Raw genomic sequence first — 18,584 nt, forward strand, 5'->3', positions numbered from 1 at the left:
AAGCAGTACATTTGCGAGGAGGTTGCACGGCAGCTATCTATAATCACGAGATCATCCGAGCCGCTTGCACCCTTTTCACCAGGGGCGTAGCCAGAAATTTGTTTTCGGGGGGGGGGGGGGATTCAGCCATACTTCATGTATGTTCGTGCGTGCGTTTGTATGTGTGCGTGTATATATACGCAAGCAAAATTGAAAAATTTCGGGGGGGGGGGAGGATTGGAACCCCCCAACCCCCCCCCCCCCTTGGCTACGCCCCTGCTTGTCACCTTCCCTTCGTCACGTCATTGAATCGGAAGTTGCCGAGGCCTTGCCACCTAGTCCTGCTCAACCACCTGTTACAGTACCACTGACGTATGCACCCGCTGTTGCTCGGCCACGTGCTTCACCGTCTCTGACTCCATACCAACCAACTCGTAACGTTTACACGTCGTCGCCAACTGCACGCCCGTTTACCGCTTCCTACTCAACCAGCAGTGCTCCTGCCATCAGCCCCTGGCGCACACCTGATAACCGGCCCATATGCTTTTCATGTGGCATCCCCGGTCACATAGCCCGCTACTGCCGCCGTCGCAGCTTCCCTTCTCGTGACAATGCCGGGGCCTCCAACTACATGCCGGCTGAACCTCGATATCCGTTCCTGCCGATTCTTCTACGGGCATACCTCCCAGTCGCCGACCATTCGACTCACGCCGTTCGTCTTCACCCCGTCGCCGATCAATTTCTCCAATGTTACGCCGTCACAGCCCACCCCGAGGGGAAAACTGACAGGTGCAGTTCCGGAGGCAAGAACTGCGTTGTCTGCGAATATTTCAATACCTAATTCCTGTCCCTCGAACGAAATCGAACTCTCTATAGATGGCGTTGACGTTCACGCACTTTTTGACACTGGAGCTGCCGTATCTGTAATTAGTGAAAAACTCTGCCGAAATCTGAACAAAGTAACCACTCAACTTACCGACCTATCTTTGCAGACAGCCACGTCCCATCATGTTCAGCCTTCAGCATCGTGCACTGCGCGAGTCATCATTCAAGGTGTCCTGTATGTCGTCGAATTTGTCGTTTTATTCCGTTCTTCGCACGACGTTATTCTTGGGTGAAATTTCCTTTCGTCAAATTCTGCTGTGGTCGACTGCGCTCGTTCTGAACTCACGTTATCTGTGCCGTGCTTGGACTCCGATGATCGCGCTTCATTTAAAGCGTTTGCTGCTTCTGACGTCGACATTGCGCCTTTCTCAGCCGCCCTCGTCCCGGTATCATGTGCCTCTCCTCCGGAATCACCTGCTTTGTTTATACCATCGGCCACTTCTGTGCGCCGTCGAAATTTCTTGCTTCCGTATGCCGTCATCACTTTTCTGCGATGGTCACGCTGCCATTTATGTGTGCAATTCCTCGGATGGCTCACCATCACTGCTCCGCGGATAATGCCCGGGAAACTACGAACTTTACGTCTGCGTTCACCCGGCTACCATACCTGATCCCACGGCATCCTTCCCGATTTGTGCTGTCACCTCACCCACTGCGGCTAATAATGTTGTGGACGTCTTCTCCGGTGCCATTGTTTTCGAGCTCACACCAACTCAGCGAAAAGAGATCATGAACCTCCTAGAGCGTTTTCGCACTTCATTCGACCGTGACCAGCCATGCTTAGGCCGAGCATCCGCAGTCGTTCGCCGCATTGGCACCGGGCAACAAGCCTCTCTAAGACAACATCCATATCGTGTGTCATCTGCTCAACGCCGCGTCATCGACGAACAAGTGGACGACATGATGAAACGTGGCATCATCGAGCCCTAAAACAGTCCCTGGGCTTCAGCGGTAGTCCTCGTCAAGAAAAAAGACGGGTCCATCAGGTTCTGCGTGGACTACCGCCGACTGAACAAAATAACGCGCAAAGACGTATACCCTCTCCCTCGTATCGATGATGCCTTGGACTGCCTGCAGGTTGCCGACTTCTTTTCTTCGTTAGATTTACGCTCCGGCTATTGGCAGGTGCCCATGGCAGAGGACGACCGCCCACAGAGAGCCTTTGTAACGCCTGATGGATTATATGAATTCACTTATGCCTTTTGGCCTCTGGAACGCGCCTGCCACTTTCGAAAGAATGATGGATACAATCCTGCGAGGTTTGAAATGGAACATCTGCCTCTGCTATTTGGATGATATTGTGGTATTCTCAAGCGACTTTGCGTCCCACCTCAGCCGCCTCGAGCAAGTCCTTACGTGCCTTTCCACGGCGGGACTTCAACTTAACTTGAAGAAATGCCACTTCGGAGCTCGCAAGCTTATCATCCTAGGTCACGTAGTTTCCAAGGACGGTATCCTTCCTGACGCTACAAAACTTAGTGCCGTTGCTGCGTTCCCGAAACCAACCACAATCAAAGAGTTCCGAAGCTTCATAGGCTTATGTTCCTATTTCCGCCGCTACGTCCGCAATTTTGCCTCCAATATCGCCCCCTTGATCAACCTTCTTGCCGGCAGTTCTGATTTATCAGCCTGGTCGCAGGCGTGCGACGATGCATTTCAGGAACTCCGACGCCTCCTCACGACGCCTACCATATTGCGACATTCCGATCCGTCTGCTACAACAGAGGTTCACACGGACGCTAGCGGCGTCGGCCTCGGTGCTATACTTGCCCAACACAAGCATGGCTTTGACGAGTACGTCGTTGCCTCTGCCAGCCGCACCCTCAACAACGCCGAGAAGAACTATTCACTTACTGAGAAAGAGTGCCTCGCCATCATTTGGGCCATCGGAAAATTTCGACCTTATTTATATGGACGTCCGTTCGACATTGTGACTGACCATCATACGCTATGCTGGTTATCTTCGCTGAAAGATCCGAATGGTATTCTCGCTCGTTGGGCATTACGCTAGCAGGAATTCGACATCCGTGTTGTTTACCGTTCTGGCCGGAAGCATTCCGACGCAGATGCCCTATCTCGCTCGCCGTTTGCTTCTGAGCCTGTCTGCTCATCTATCTGCGCGAGCGGTGCCATGGCCATCAACATTTCTGACTTCCCTTCCGAGCAACGCAAAGACCCTTGGATATCTTCGCTTTTGGACTTTCTCTCAAACCGCACGGCCGCTCCCATTTCCCGGACGCTTCGCCGCCAAGCACAACACTTCGCTGTTCGGTATAACCTGCTTTACCGCCGCAACTACAACTCCATTGGCCATAAATGGTTGCTCGTTATTCCTCGACATCTCCGATCTGACATCTGCTCCACGTTCCACGATGACCCGCAATGTGGTCACGCCGGTGTGTTAAAGACATACACTCGCTTGCAGCTTCGGTACTACTGGCCCGGTATGTACCGTTTCGTTCGCCGGTACATCAGGACTTGCCCTGCGTGCCAACGACACAAGACGCCCGCTCAACATACCACCGGTTCCTTGCAACCGTTACCATGTCCCGCCCGAGCTTTTGATAGCGTCGGCATCGACCTCTACGGTCCGCTTCCCTACACTCCTAGCGGCAACCGCTGGATCATTGTCGCTATCGATCACCTTACGCGGTACGCTGAAACAGCTGCATTAACTTCTGCTACCGCAAGAGACGTTGCCAGTTTTATACTGTAAAACCTTATCTTAAGGCATGGATCACCTCGGGAGTTACTAAGCGACCGCAGCCGAGTTTTCCTCTCCGAAGCTACTACAGCGTTGTTGAGCGAGTGTCGCATCATACGCCGCACCACCACGGCATATCATCCGCAAACTAATGGAATGACAGAGCGTTTCAATCGTACACTTGGTGATATGCTGGCCATGTACGCTTCATCCGACCACTCCAACTGGGATAGCATACTGCCTTTCGTCACGTATGCCTACAGCACTGCAACGCAGAGCACCACTGGATTTTCGCCTTTCTTTCTTCTTTATGGACGCGAACCGTCATCCACAATGGACACAATTCTGCCTTATCGGCCGGATCCTTAAGAGTTGACAACTGTCTCACGAACAGCTGCAGATGCTGAAGAATGTCGCCAGCTTGCTCGTGCATTCACGTCCCAAGACCAGACACGCCGAAAACATGGCCATGATGCCTCGACTACGCCTACGTACTTTGCTCCAAACGCATTGGTGTGGTTATGGGTTCTCTAGACTCCTTCGGGACTCTCCCACAAGCTTTCTTCGAGGTACCACGGTCCCTATCGGGTAGTACAACAAACATCCCCGGTCAACTACCTCGTAGAGCCGCTGGACGCATCTGCGGACAAGCGCCGTCGTGGACAAGAAATCGTGCACATCTCTCGGCTCAAGCAGTACCATGACCCTTCTGTGTACACTTGCCCTTAGGTCGCCAGGATGGCTCCCTCATTGCCCGGGAGTGATTGTAATGAAGGTAGTGGACACGGGGTTCGATCAAGGGAGAAGAGAAACACGACACACTGTGGTCGCTGGCCTACTTTGTGTTAGCCCTTGTGCAAACTAAAACACTGCTTCGCCGGGTCAACTCCTACTTGTAAAACACCCCATTTGACTGGATTAGATTCATCCGGGCTTATCCAAATTGGCTTAATCTGGCCATACTCAGTCAAAAACTGGCTGGGCAATCTCAACTTGCTCAAAATTGACTTGTTCAGGATTATATTATACCGGATTAGCTTAATCCGGCGTATTCCGGATCCATGGCGCGGAGTGCCTTGCGTGGTATCGTCGAGGACATCTTCCTACCGCCAATATAAAACAGCCTAGTCTCGGTACGCACTTCTCTTCTGGCGATGTGTTGGCATCGCTCGTAGCAGCGCCAACTTAGCAGACGGGCGCGCACAGGTATTACCGGCAAGTTTCACGAACGACCGGCGACACAGTCGTAAAGGTACCGCTATAGCATACTAGCTGAAATCCGCAGAGAAGACTACTTCGTTGTGAAAGGAAAAGCAATGACTCAAGCGGCAACGTGTAGACCGGGTGTCAATGTTGGTCAAAATTGAACGCCTACAGAAAGACACCACCTTATGAAACTGCTTGGCCAGCCTGACTGTTCCTCATCATCGGGGCAAGTCCGTCAAATGCCGCTGACAAAGCAGTGACGGAGGAGACCGCTAGATATAATCGATGGGATACGTGTCGCGCAGATCGAAAAGAACGAGAGTTCATACAACAGCAAACCAGACAGACGCTACAAGGTCATGTAATACAGCCTTCAAAAAGTCTTTGGGCATCACCCGGGCCTAAAGTCTCGCTTCATTGGAGGGGGGGCCCTGACAGGGCGGCGACCCCCCCCCCCCCACACACACACACACAAACACACCACACACACACACACACACACTATATATATATAGAGAGAGAGAGAGAGAAAGAGAGAGAGAGAGAGAGAGTCCACATACGCTGGAGCGGCCATGGACGCCAACTCCTCCATGATCACGTCGCGCAAAAGAGTGCTGGAGGCGTGAGGTGGACTCGGGGTCCCTGATAGGCCAGAAATTGTAGCTCTTCCCGTATAATCGCGCGGATCATAGCACGCAACGAGGGATCGGCGGTGGCGGTGTTGTCAGGGATGTCCGGCGGCAACCGCTGGGACTCGAGTTCCTCTAGGCGTTGGCACGTGGCAACAACGTCGGTGACTGTTGTCGGGTTCTGAATGGCCAACGCATTGAACGCGATAGTGCCGATGCCTTTCAGCAGATGGCGAACCCTCTCTGATTCGGTCATGGAGGTGTTGAAACGTAGGCAAAGAGCAAGCACATTTTCAATGTAAGAGGTGTAAGATTCGCCAAGTCGCTGCTTGCGAGCGTCCAATGTCTTCTTTGCGAGGGCAGAACGAACTGCCGGAGTGCCGAAAATTTGGCGAAGCTGCTGCTTGAAATGGGTCCAGTCCGTGAAATCAATTTCGTGATTGAAATACCACGTTTTCGCTACGTCCGTGAGGTAGAAAGAAACACGGTGAAGCTTGGCCGGATGATCCCAGTTTGTTGAACTCACTCGGTCGTAGTGATCCAACCAGTCCTCCACATCTTCACCTCGAAGTCCGGCGAGCATGGGGGGATCACGCTGGTGTCCGCTGATTATCCAGGGTGGATAGGCCACGGTAGTCGGGGCCGTGGAGTTATATGCAGGTGCGCCGGTGGGCTCGTCCTGAGGCATGTTACCGGACACCTGGTACAGACGGCGACCTGAGCGGAGCTCCAGGAGGTAGAGCAGGTTGGGAGAGGAAGGAAGATCGCTTAGCAGCCTCCACCACTTGTGACGCAACGGTTAACGCGACCTTTATTAGGCCCCGAAGGCACGGTGAAGCGACCACACCCGAAGCACAGATCTCACAACCAAGCAGCTTTCCCACCACCGATCAAGACGACGAACACCCATGATGATGAACATGCATGAAGAGGGTAGATGTGTCTAATGAACGCCCACAATATATATATATATATATATATATATATATATATATATATATATATATATATATATATATATATTATAATATGGGTCTTTTCATGCCAAGTGTCCCAAATGTGGCGCTCTCACATCGCAGATTTCGCTGATACAATTTATACCATTTTCCTACACCGAATGGAGTATCGTGGCACAACATTTTTGCTCGAAACAAATTTTCAAAACTGTGGCGCAACCTCAAAGTTCGCTTGCTTTTGTTGAACTGTGCCTAATAAACGAATGTATATAAACTCTATTTTTGTTTTTTGAGCTTCGAAACAGCGCTTGCGCTGCTACAGAGGTTCTGTTTAGTTGTGCTATTTAACATTTCCGAAATTTTTGTTTAGCTGCCAGCAATGTATCTTAAAAAGAACGAAAATCTTCAAAGTTCGCGATTTTTTCTTAAGGTAACTGAAACTCTCCCGAAGCAATCTTAATATTGGTGTGGTTTTGAGGAAAGTGTTTTTTCGTACAGAAATGTTTAGCGGTGAAATAGACTTTAAATCTTCGCAAGAAAAATTGAGAAATCAAAGAAAATGTAGGATTTATTGCACATTTAACCGTAATTTTTGTACTGATGCGGTCCAAGTAAAAATCCTCATGATCCGGCGTTTGGTAGAAGACTTCATGGCTAAGTAGAGAAGAAAGTCTATTCAAATCACTTTTTGTTTTAAGGAAGAAAATAATTTTTGAATTTTGCCCCTCTGAACGCACCCTGCATATCTTTGTTGCCACTTCGCCGGAATGCACGTGGTCGCCCTTGCGCCTGGCACTCGTCACAGGAAGCGTCAAGATGCGAGATGCATGCAGAGGCTCGTGAAAGCCCAAAAGTCTTGTCGCCTTGATGTCAAGGCGACGAGTAATGAATTCGCATTACATTGCGAGCTCGCTTGGCGGGCCCAATGGGAAGTATGTACGCCGGACAGCAGATTACGGTATCGTTGGTACATTGTGCTACAGTGTGGTCTGCACAAGTAGAATGCACGAGAAAAAGTGTATACAGTGTGCGTTATTTCTTTCGTTATGTGCATACTCGTTGTGCAGACGACCCTGTGCATCCAGCAGTACGATGGCACCTGTTTCTTTCTTTCTTTGTTTTTCTTTTTTTTATCTGATGCCCCATCAACCGAATAATTGCGATTAAACCATTATTCCACAAATGGGAGAGCTATAATTCCTATGCGCAAAGCACTACTGCCAGAAAAAAAGTCAACTCCAAAGCTTGTCAAATGGGTGCCGCAGTGCTACAGTGTACCTGCCGAGGGGGTCCGAGCACCTCCTTAAAAATTGGAGGGGGGGGGCCACTGAATTTAAGCCCTAGGCATCACCAGTGATGCTTTTAAAAGACGGCAGCTTGCGGTAGTGTACTTATTATAGCGAAATGATTCACGTTAGAAGGAAAGATGTTTATCCTTTGCCTCGAATTTGCATGCTGTTTACTGTGTACGTTGAAAGCAGATACAACCAAGTAAAGATAGATGAATGCGATCGAGAGAAGACTGTTTTCCAGACGCCCGGTGCGTGTCAGAAAAATGTCAGGAAATTCCTTGAGTAACATCTTCGAGTGGCGTAAAACACACAGTAAGCCGCTGTTGTAAGCAGCTCACAGTGCGCCCAAGGAGCCCCGATACGCATAATCTTTGATGCGCAGAATTTTATATATATCTGTTCTGGTATTGGCGCTCGAGGCATAACGCAATACAATAGCAAAGTTTGAAGGGGCCCCATTTGTGCATTGGTTAGAAATTCAGTTAATCAATGATTCTACAAAGTTTCAGTTTGTCCTGCGAAAGCGTTCTGCCTGAGTAAGGAATTGTTGCAGGTCCTATTAACACGAAAGTGTTTTTTATGCCTGGGTCCACCAATACTTCACTGACACATCCGTCACATAAGCGACGTCGGTAAAATGCAGCACACGAACAATAAAAACGAAAGGATATGGTTTCGTTGATTTGGACGACCTAAGTGTCGAACCCACGACCTCTCGGTCCGCGACGATAGGTATCGGGCACTACCGACGCACTTCCACTAGGTTTCACAGACGCACGCTATATCTCTCACACCTCTCACAGTGATCTTTGTTGGCGGGGGCGGTGTGGCCGTCTTGGAGCGGTGAAACGAAACGCTGCCTCGTGACACTAACGACAGGGCAGTAGTCTCAGCGCAGCGGAGACTAGCTCTACGATTTCCACTGCCATTTCCTTTCAGTAACGAAATGGAAGTGCAATCAACTGCTACTGCGAAGACGCGGTTGTCTTTCGTGTTACACCGATTCCTATGACTGAGGAATCAACGATGTTTTTATTATTTCGGAATTTGGAAGTTCAATATTTCGGAAGTGGTTGAAAAATGTATAGGGCTGCAGCAACTTGTGTGTTCTTTTAGTTCTGTTTGATTTGCTAGCGCAGGTACGCCTCTTAAAGTCACTGACGCTGAGGCAAAAACCAGTCAATAAGACGCCGGACAAGGGGAAGAAGTGAGACACACAAAGACACACCCAGTCGTTGTGTGTGTCACTTCTTCCCCTTGTCCGGCGGTCTTTTTGACTGCTTTTTGCCTCGGCGTCATGTACCAACTGACCCAGACTTGGACGTTAAAGTCTGTGCTGAGAATAACATCATGAGTATTCGTTCTTTATTCTTTATTCTTACATATCCCCGCTTTGCCGTTCCAATTGTGCATGATCTTTTCAACAAGAAATGTCCTCCCGCGAATATAAATTTATTTTTTTTTGCATGGCGCCCCATTTTTAACAATATTTATCACCATTTCGCAGTGAACTCCAGGCCCGTACAGCAGCGAGGAAGTTTGCGCGCATCGCACAGAAATTGGGCTACGACGTAAGTTGATTTCTTGCTCGGATTTTTTTTTTAATTTCGAATTAGTTTCCAGAACTGGGTAGGGTATTGTATATGTTCCATTGTGAATGCTAGGTGTTTTTTTATTAATGATTCGTGACTACTCAAGAAGTTAGAAACACCAAACTATGTATGTCCCGCGCAAAAGTGGCCGAAGAAGACATCACTGTTGATTTGATCAATGATGAAGGAAGGATTCTACATTGCAGGAATTTGCGACAGTCTACAGGCAATGTCGTAAGATCTCAAGTGTTCCAGTGAGCTGGAAAAGCACGAAAAGTATATTACACAAGAAGGAAGACTGAAAAGACCTGAATCAATTGCGACCCATTAGCGTACTTTCAGTTTTATGCAGAATATGTACAAACGTGATGTGAAACAGGTTGATAACAACGCTATATTTGACCAACTGTTACATTGTGTTTTTTTTTTGCTTCGCACAACGTGCAGGTTCTTTATTTATTGAATGTCCGAGGCGTCACCTCAAGACACTCCCCAAAAGCACGAGACCCCTTGCAACCCACATTTAATAACAACGCTAAAACCAGAACACACAACACTAACAAAGACGGAAGTTTACAGTATTCCATTACCGAACCCTACAGCTACAGCAAGGTCACTGAGCGACATGCTCCGTTCCTCAACACTCAGTCTATAACGGACCGTTGGTCGCGGTGATAAGTGAAGGCAGGGTGCTGATCTCACCAGGGTCAGTGAAGATGCCACGGAGCGAAGTATGTAGCTGATGCAGTTGCCGTTGCCGTCGAAGCTGAGCCGCTCGATGGCCCGCTGTATCGGCAGCCTCGTTGATGAGGAGACGATGTCGACCCGCTGGCTCCGAGAAGGGGTTCCGGCCGGACAGCCTCCTTCGAGCTCGAGCCCGAAGCCCGACTGCTCAAACCTGTCCACGGGCTCAGGAACGTCGGACCAGGAGCAGCACATGAGCGACTCCCAGCCCAGAACAGCAGCCGGTAGCCATGGTTACCCTCAGGTCACCGGTCGAGAGTGTTAGGGGTCTTGGCTCGGGTCCGAAACCCGACGGCCGAAACGCGTGACCCGTCTTCCTCGCTGCCTCCCAGCTACTGCTTCTTCCTCTTCGCTTTCCTCTCTCTCCGCGTGCTTCCGAACAATCGCTGTGGCTCTCTCTCATTGGCATTTCACTTTTTTATTCTTTTGGCTCTTCTAGACCCGCACAAGTTCCTCTTTCCGTCGTCTTCGATCTTGGTTCCAGAGCGCGCACTTCACCAAATTCCGCGCACTTCACCACACCAACCTAGGGGCACTGTACAAAATGCTCATATGCTGGTGATCAATCAGGTATTTGAGAAATCTGCGTAGCACAAAAATACACATTCTATATATTTGACAGATTACGAAAATGAATTTGACTCAGTGGAGATAGCCGCAGTCTTAGAAGCGTGGCGTCATCTAGCAGTACATGAAACATTTTATACATCTTGGCCAACAATTGCACACGTACCTTGCTGCTTTCAAAACAAAGCAATAAGTAGCGATTGAAGAAAGCTTCACAGAAGGAGGTGCGATCTATTCGATGCTGCTCACTGTACGCCTAGAATGAGTCTTCAAACGACTGTATTGGGAAGATATGGGAATAAAGGTTAACGGAGGAAACAATATTCGGGGCTGACGTAAGTGTCGTTCAGTAATGATGACGAAGCATTGCAAAAAAAAAAAACATGGCTGATCCCTCTGTCATAGGAATCGATATAACACAAAAGTAAAACGTGTCTTCACAGACGTAGTTGAGCATTTGTTGTGCATTGTTTCGCCCCCAGGGTGAAGAAATGAATGCTATAGCAACAAGTTGTAATGTCACGCGAAGAACGGCAAGCAGCTCGAAACTTGCAACGCGCTGCTCAAGCAGAAATGACGCACGGAACGAACATACACACGATGAGCGCGAACTAACAACTGTCACAGCTCGACAGTTAAAATGCGCTGGGCAAATACAAACGAGGACGCATGAAACGAACGCACAAGTATACACAGGACGAGCACGAACTGTCACAGTTGTAACATATTTGTTTGTGAGCAGCGCACTCCTTTCGCGAAAGCGGCCGCTGCAGTGAGCGAGGTGACCTTCGTGCTCTCTGTAACTTCAACGCAAAGTTGCTGTGAGTGCGCAAGACGTACAAGATAAGCGCGCGCGTAAGAGCGACCACGCCCTGTAGAGGCGCCCGTCGCAACGCGCGGGGCGACGACCTTTAAAGCGCGCTCTTCGAGCCCTTCGCGCCATCTCGCTAGTGATAACGAAAACACGCTGATCTACCCGGATCTCTGAGTACCGCCACCCGCACATGATGTATATAAATAGCACGCCGTTAGTGTGACGAAGAACGTGCCGTCTGTGGCGGAGTCGTTTCGAGCTGCGCGCTGGGGATCGAGGGGTCGTAAGTTCGACTCCCGGTGACGAAACTTTTTCTTCTAGTTTTTTCTTTGTGATCTGTTAGTCCAGTGCCTCCTCTATTTTTCAGTGCCTGGGCGAACGCTCTCCTCGGGCCGTCGAGCGCGCGCTCCGCGTCTGCTCGCCGCTGCCGTGTGGTGGCGCTGTGCAAGTAGACTACGGGAAGCTGGCGCTGAACGGCCGCGCGTATCAAGAAGCTCACGAATTCGTGTTTGCATCCGAGTTTAATTGCATTTGTGCTTCTTGCAGGCTTTCACAGGTACAGGGGGATGGAAAGAAACGCGAACGTAGCGGCGCGCTGTTTTCATCACGCTCTAACCGTGGTGTCAATAAGAAGATGCTAGATGATCTTTTATTGTTTCATGGATGACGTCGTGTTCTCATCCGTCATTGAGGCTATAACCACTTAAAAATAGATGCGAAACGGCAAAGAATGCAGATGCCGCATGTTCGCGTGTCTTTCCATCCCCGCTGTAAGTATTCCGCAGGCAGACTGTCAGGCCGTGCTGCCGGTTGGATACTTGCACTCGAGTTTGATAGTATTCGCGTTTTATTTTCTATTTCAGTCTATTGCAACCGCACCAATGCCGTAGTATGTCATACTGTTGTGTTCCACTCTGCAAATGGAACCAAAAGAAATCACGATTGTTTTTTTTATTTCCCCTTATTGATAAAGAAAAGAAAATCTCACAGGGTTCCTTATGCACTCATCTAAGACGACTGAAAGGCGAAAGCCATCTTCTTCTTTTTCTTCTAGTCAATGTATATAATATTCCCTGCCTCCCTCCGAGATATTTCTGCGCCTAACGTGGTTTTCGTACAGCCTCTAGGATCGGAGGCAGTGCAAGCTTTCTGCACATCAGCGGAGGCATGCACTGCCTCCGTGATCGGCCCATTTTGACCAAGCGAAGATGTAATATGACAACGTCACGTTATGTGACGTCACGACGATGTCGCAAAATTTTATTATCTGTGACGTCATATGATGACGTCATCGCGTAATTATTTTTTGGATCACTCGTGCTGACGCCGCCGACGGTCAATTTTCGCGTTTGATGAGGCATCTAAGGCTTTCGCCTTAATACACTGTTCGGCTGTCGTTCCATGAAATTCCAGCTGCCGCTGGTGTTCGGTAGAGGTGGCTTGCAGTAATTAGGCGGGATAATTGGTCTCCTAACACATCTTCAATCTACACTAGAGTATGCAGCCGTCGTTTACGACGCGAAGATTTCATAGAATATAAGAAGCGGCGGCTTAGGAAGGATGCAGTAGCGTCACTCATTACAGACTACCCTTCACGTTTGCAGCCCAAGGTAACAACTGAACCAAGCATGGCAAGTATCCCTAAACGTGACCGTGTTGCGTCCGAACAGTCAACGAATGCATGTAGTACCAGTAGCAACGCTGACTCGCGATCGCCGCCATCTGCATGCAGCGCTGACATTAGGTCCCGAAGCTGAAGAATCGGAGCCCATGGACAATACATGCGCTACCGGCGAAACAACCGACAATCATTATGTACATTGTCACTAGAAGCAGCTTAGTGACATTTCATGCTATTTAGAGCATGAACTCGTGGCTTGCGTATAGTGTGCTACACCAGTAGACGGTAGCACGCATCGGGGAACTTTAAGCGCCCAAGCTTTCAGTATCAGCTCTCGGCAAATGCTGCTTTCGAAAATCGACTTTCAGACAGTCAATAACCGACTCTCAGTCAAGCGAACGTAACGGTGACAAAACAATTTTCCGCGCATCACTGGCATGCACTCTCTGGAATCGGGCTAGCAGACGACGCGCGGAATCAAAATGCCGCGGAAGACACATGCCTTCGAAATGGGCTGGTTGCCCAGAACAAGTGCTTCATGATTCCAGTTTACAAGTTTTCATTATACTTTAAACAACGCGAATACAGCCGAAAACTGAACCATATAGCTGCTTCGAATGCGGCCACGGCATTCATTTCCGCGAGAGAGGACGCGACGGCTAGTCTACTACGGTGGCGGCGCCCGGCGTCTAAAAGCCGCACTAACGCCGACCGTCGGTTCCCATTGCGTTCCGCTCCTTCGCCCAGGCACAGAAAAATAGAGGAGGCGCTGGTAGTCTTTCTATTTTACAACGTCATATCCCTGACGGAAATGCGTCAGTGGAGCCGTGGTGGACCCTGGCATAAAACACTTTCGTGTTAAAAGTTCTTCAGGTCTGAAACCAAGGAATCAGTAAAGTAGGGCTGAATATTAATATTCTCAAGACAAAGGTCATTATTAATAGGGCTGCAAAAGAAAACTAGCGAGCAATTCGGAACCAACACTTGGAGTCTCTACGGGAGTCTGTGTGAGGTCGACTACTGACAGGGGAGTCTGCTCATGAAAATGTAATTTACCGAATAATAAGGAAGGGTTCAAGCGCCCAGTAAAGGCATTCCCAAATATTCGCAGGCAATCTGCCGCTTCTTGCGAAGGGGAGCGCAGAAGCAGTTCACAAAAAATTACGCAGGACAGGAGAGACGCTCACTTGCAAATAATTTTTATTATAAAAAGCTGGCCGCGTACATGCGTGCTTCTTTGCAAATGCCGTCGAAGGACGATAGTCTTCTGCCGGCCGTACTACATGAGTCCTGGTCTCATCCGCGGCCACCCATGATGCTGTTCTCGTACCATTTCCGTCCAGGCATGATAAATGCAATGGAGGTTTGTTTGAACAGATTTCATTTTATCGCATTATCACTACTGGCATGCCATGTGTTCGTACCTCCACGACATGTCAGCAATGTTTGGGTCGCCTGTGGTGCTGTATACCATGATAGTTTGCAAAGAAGAACCATCTGTGAGACATGAATGTATTTACTGCGTGGAAGGCTCAATGGCTCTGCGCATGTACTACTGGTGCATCGAAGTAGGTGCTGATGTGGTTGGGGGTCTGCTCATAGGACCGGGGAGCAGCCTGGCCTCAAGGAGAAGTCGAGCTCAGGAGCCGGAGCTGATAACAGGAACGTTAATTTACATGATGAGCTGGTAGCGTGTCGTAGCGTCGTCTAGCGACGCTGCGTCGCATCGACCGTAGCCTCGACGTGGCCTGTCGAAGCCTCGTGGTAGCTTGTAGACGCTTGCTTGGAGCGTCCCGACGCTCGCGTTATAAAGCCTGGGCCTTCCCATGATTCTCTGTTGGAGAAAACAATGAAGTCCAAGACAGTCCAATCAACACGTCGTCTTCGCCTCCGCCCACTAAACGAAAAGTAAGCACCGCCTCCTTCGCACTCCAGGAAAGAGAGAAGCGACGCATCTGGATGACGGACGCTGCATTTCTGGAAACAGGCTGCGTTGTCAGGTGTGCTTTCAGGTGCAGTCGTTCCTTGCATCGATATCACCGTCGGCGCAGCGGACGGCCAGCTCCTAGTCGGGTCACCATGCCACAAAGGAACCATACACACAATGAACGGATTACTGCGGCGCACATTCCTGAAAATTGGCCGTGACGTCAGGTGTGTTGACAGCCTTGAAGGGTTCAGGACACAATTGCAGTGTTGTCGCCGCATCTGGTACGTTTCGGTGAAAGTTGAGGTCGAAGAAAGCAAGGCTGATGCCGCCATACCATTCCGACGATCCAGCGGCGCCAAGCCGTGAATTCGGATCGTAACAGCGGCTTCCCATCTCCGGTGACGCCAGGGTGTGAGGTATTGATAAAATAGAGGAGGCCCTGCGTGCGATATGGACGCCATCTGGCAGTGGCGTAGGGAAACATGAGCTTGTGCAGAACCCAGGCCCACTGCCAGGTGCCAGCACCATACCGTGGGCAGAGGGCTTTTTCGTGCATAGCCTCGCATTTTCAGCGCAGGCTAAGAAACACTAGGGTCTTCAGAATTACGTATCTATGTATTTTCTAGTAAAGTAACACACCACCTATTACTGAAGTATTGATGTTGCGCCTCAGATATCAGTAATATTTGCTTTTTGATCGAAAATATTCACAAGTAGGAACGCAGCTACCAGTTCAAGATGGCTGGGCGTTCAGCAAGTGCTTAAACTTTGGCCGAGTGGCTGAATCGTGTGACAGACAGACAGACCAAAATTTCTGCGTTGAAGTATCCCAAGAAAGACTATCGTCTTTAAAAACTTTCGACCACCAAAGATTCTGCGCAAGCGCAGGCACAAGTAACTTATGTCCACTCTAGGAAGTTATTTGTAGTAATTAGGATAGAAGTCTGAACAAAATAAAGCGGACGAAAAGATAGCTTGCCACCGGCAGTGACCGAAACTGCGACCATCGAATAATGCGTCCGATGCTCTACAACTGAGCTACGGTGGCTTTCATATCCCCGTCCACTTTATGGGGTACATATGTGCATTAAAACCTAGGAGTGTTAGTAAGCGTCGATCGCAGCCATGGCGGCGAGTGCGGAACACTCTTTTTCTGCCTGTTGGCGTCAGTATCACGCCTGTTGGCGTCAATATCACGTCAATATCATGACGCCTGTTGGCGTCACGTGACAATATCAGCTACCTCTGTTTCTTGCCTTACCGATACTGCTCTCTCTCGCTCTTTTAAATGGGCCCCGCAACACTTTTCCACGCAACCATAGAGTGGCTTCAATAAACGAGTTTATTGCCTCACGAATCGACCGCCGCAAGAATTTTTAGAATCCGTGAAGTACCAGCGGAATTAGAGATTTGGTGCACGCTGTGTCCTCTCTTCTCTCGAACAGACGAGTGCGCTGGAAGCTGAGCAGGCAGCGATGGCACGGGGGAAGAAGCTACGTCACGCGAGCGTCACGACCATCAGCACTTTTTTTTTTTCTTCTAACGCGCGGCTTACTTTCAGTGTGATCGCGAGCTCGCGCCGTGCTGGCCTCCTGCGGCGGCCTCGGCAAGGTCGATCCAAATAGGTCGCGAAGTTTCGGGCGAAACGCGGTTCTGGACCTATTGCCAACGACACCAGCAAGGGGCCTTATGGGTGCTGCGATTGAAGCGCGACTATGTTTGGAGGGAACAAACACTAATAGTCAAAAACCAAGTTTTATTCAAGGGCGAAAGAATGTTTCTGAAATGACATTTAGTTTCCGAACAATATTATGTAGTGCAATATGCCAAGAATGTATCACAATGTTCAATTATTACGCAAAACCTATTTCATAGCGCCCCCTGAAGAGAGGCGCACATCATTCTTATTTAGTTCAGCCCTTGCGGTGCATGGAGAGACGCGCTCGTAAAGTTCGTCTGCGTCGACACGCCCCCTCACCTGTTCTGGCGTTTCGCACTTGCGTGCGTTCTCCGAATTACTGTGGCGAGAATTTGATTTTTGCTGTGCGCGCAGTTGCGAGGTGCGTTTCATCGTTCGTGAACGTGTTCATTGCGGTGTTCAACGAGCAGCGGGACGACGCGGCAACCATTTAACGCTGAACTGCTTTCCTCGGTACTCGTGGAAGCGATGTGGTGTTCAAGGATGCAATAGCAACACGGGTACGCCTGGCGATGCATCGCTTTTAGATAAGACACCGGGGCTGGCTTGCGACGATCTTTTACCAGGGCTGGCTGATGAATACCATACGACGTTACGATCTGGCGTCTGATCCGACATGCGGTGCCGCGGCGGGCGCGGCATGTACGCCAGAAAAGCAACGCCGGTCAACATAACCACAATGCAAACGCATCTCAGGCGATTCTCGCACTTTCGCTTACCTCGGTTGCACTTTAATGTAACAGTGAAAAGTTTTCGACGCTAAAATACGCTTCTTCAACCTTCACCAGCCACTTGCGCCGAGATCGGTCGCACTCCATATGACCCGTACGACTCCCAGCGAAGGTAGGCCTAGCGCCTCTTCCGAGACCGTGTGTACATGCTGTCGGCGCTTCCGTGTTTAAGGATACGCAATTCGGACGTGTAAGAATGAGTGTACAGTAGACCTTTAGTATCGGTTAACCTGAATGAATCATTTTTTCTTGCGTACGGTGTCCGTACAAGAAGCGATGGGCATCTTACGACGCGCTTTCAGCAAACGCACCCCGGCAGCCACCGAAAGCCGCCGGGCGCACTCGCCGGCACATCGCTGACGCAGACTTGTCAATTAGTACGCCTTGTTGAACTCACATGATGGCATACTTTCTTGCACGTTCAATTTGGTGTTTGGCGATTGGTTATGTATATAATTGCAGCTATCGATTGAGATGCAAATCACTACACTGACACGGCCGCTGTACTTGTGTATCGTCGATTGCGCGAGAAAATACGCGTTATTCAATGTCATTCGTGGTCCGCAGCTGTTTGTGTGTTATGGAGACGCGAATTTTATTTGGAAAGGAAGATAGCGTCTATCTTCAGTATGCGACCCGTAAAGATGAAGGCGAGCGGTGAGCTCTGTTTTGACTAGTCTTTTTACGGCAAGAGTGTTGCGCTGGAGCGTGGCGGATTGGTAGAGACTTCGGCTGAGGATCTGATTCCTCCTGCCAAACGTTTTTCTTTTTTTTTCAGCGCTCTTTTTTTATATTGCAGTAATGCTTTAGTGTCAACCTTATTCCAGTGGCAATTAGGCAGGGGCGGCGCCCGGGGAGGGGGGTTATGGGGGGGCTGGAGCCCCCCCGAAATTTCCACCTGCCCCCCCCCCCCTAAAGCAAGCATAGTCAAAACACAATGTATATGTGCCCAGCCTTCCTGCCCCCTGAAGGAACTTACTTGTCGTGGGTGCCCCCCCCCCAGTAAAAAAATCCTAGCGCCGCCCCTGCAATTAGGTTGTGTCGTAAACTAAGTTGGCAATGTGTTAGAAGTTGCCGATGTTCGAGACTTCGAAGCTGCCTCTGTTGGCGTTTCAGAAACCAAAGGCTGAAGATCACAAACACTTTCTTTTGTTATTACTGAAAGCTATCTATCCTATTAATTTGCACATTAAAGTGACATCTGTGGCGTCTACGCTCGGAGGATTATGGTTAAG

At 49.6% G+C, this 18,584-nt stretch overlaps 1 protein-coding gene across 1 annotated transcript in view; it reads left to right on the forward strand.

Moving 5' to 3' along the window:
* Positions 1-18,584, forward strand: part of LOC119389854 (uncharacterized) — a 126,232-nt gene that overhangs the window by 52,495 nt on the left and 55,153 nt on the right. Inside the window, exon 2 of the mRNA XM_037657259.2 lies at positions 9,159-9,222. Coding sequence (XP_037513187.2) covers positions 9,159-9,222 — 64 coding nt within the window. The remainder of the gene's footprint in view (positions 1-9,158; positions 9,223-18,584) is intronic.

Source organism: Rhipicephalus sanguineus, chromosome 1 (genome assembly GCF_013339695.2).
Source record: "Rhipicephalus sanguineus isolate Rsan-2018 chromosome 1, BIME_Rsan_1.4, whole genome shotgun sequence".
NCBI lineage: Eukaryota > Metazoa > Arthropoda > Arachnida > Ixodida > Ixodidae > Rhipicephalus > Rhipicephalus sanguineus.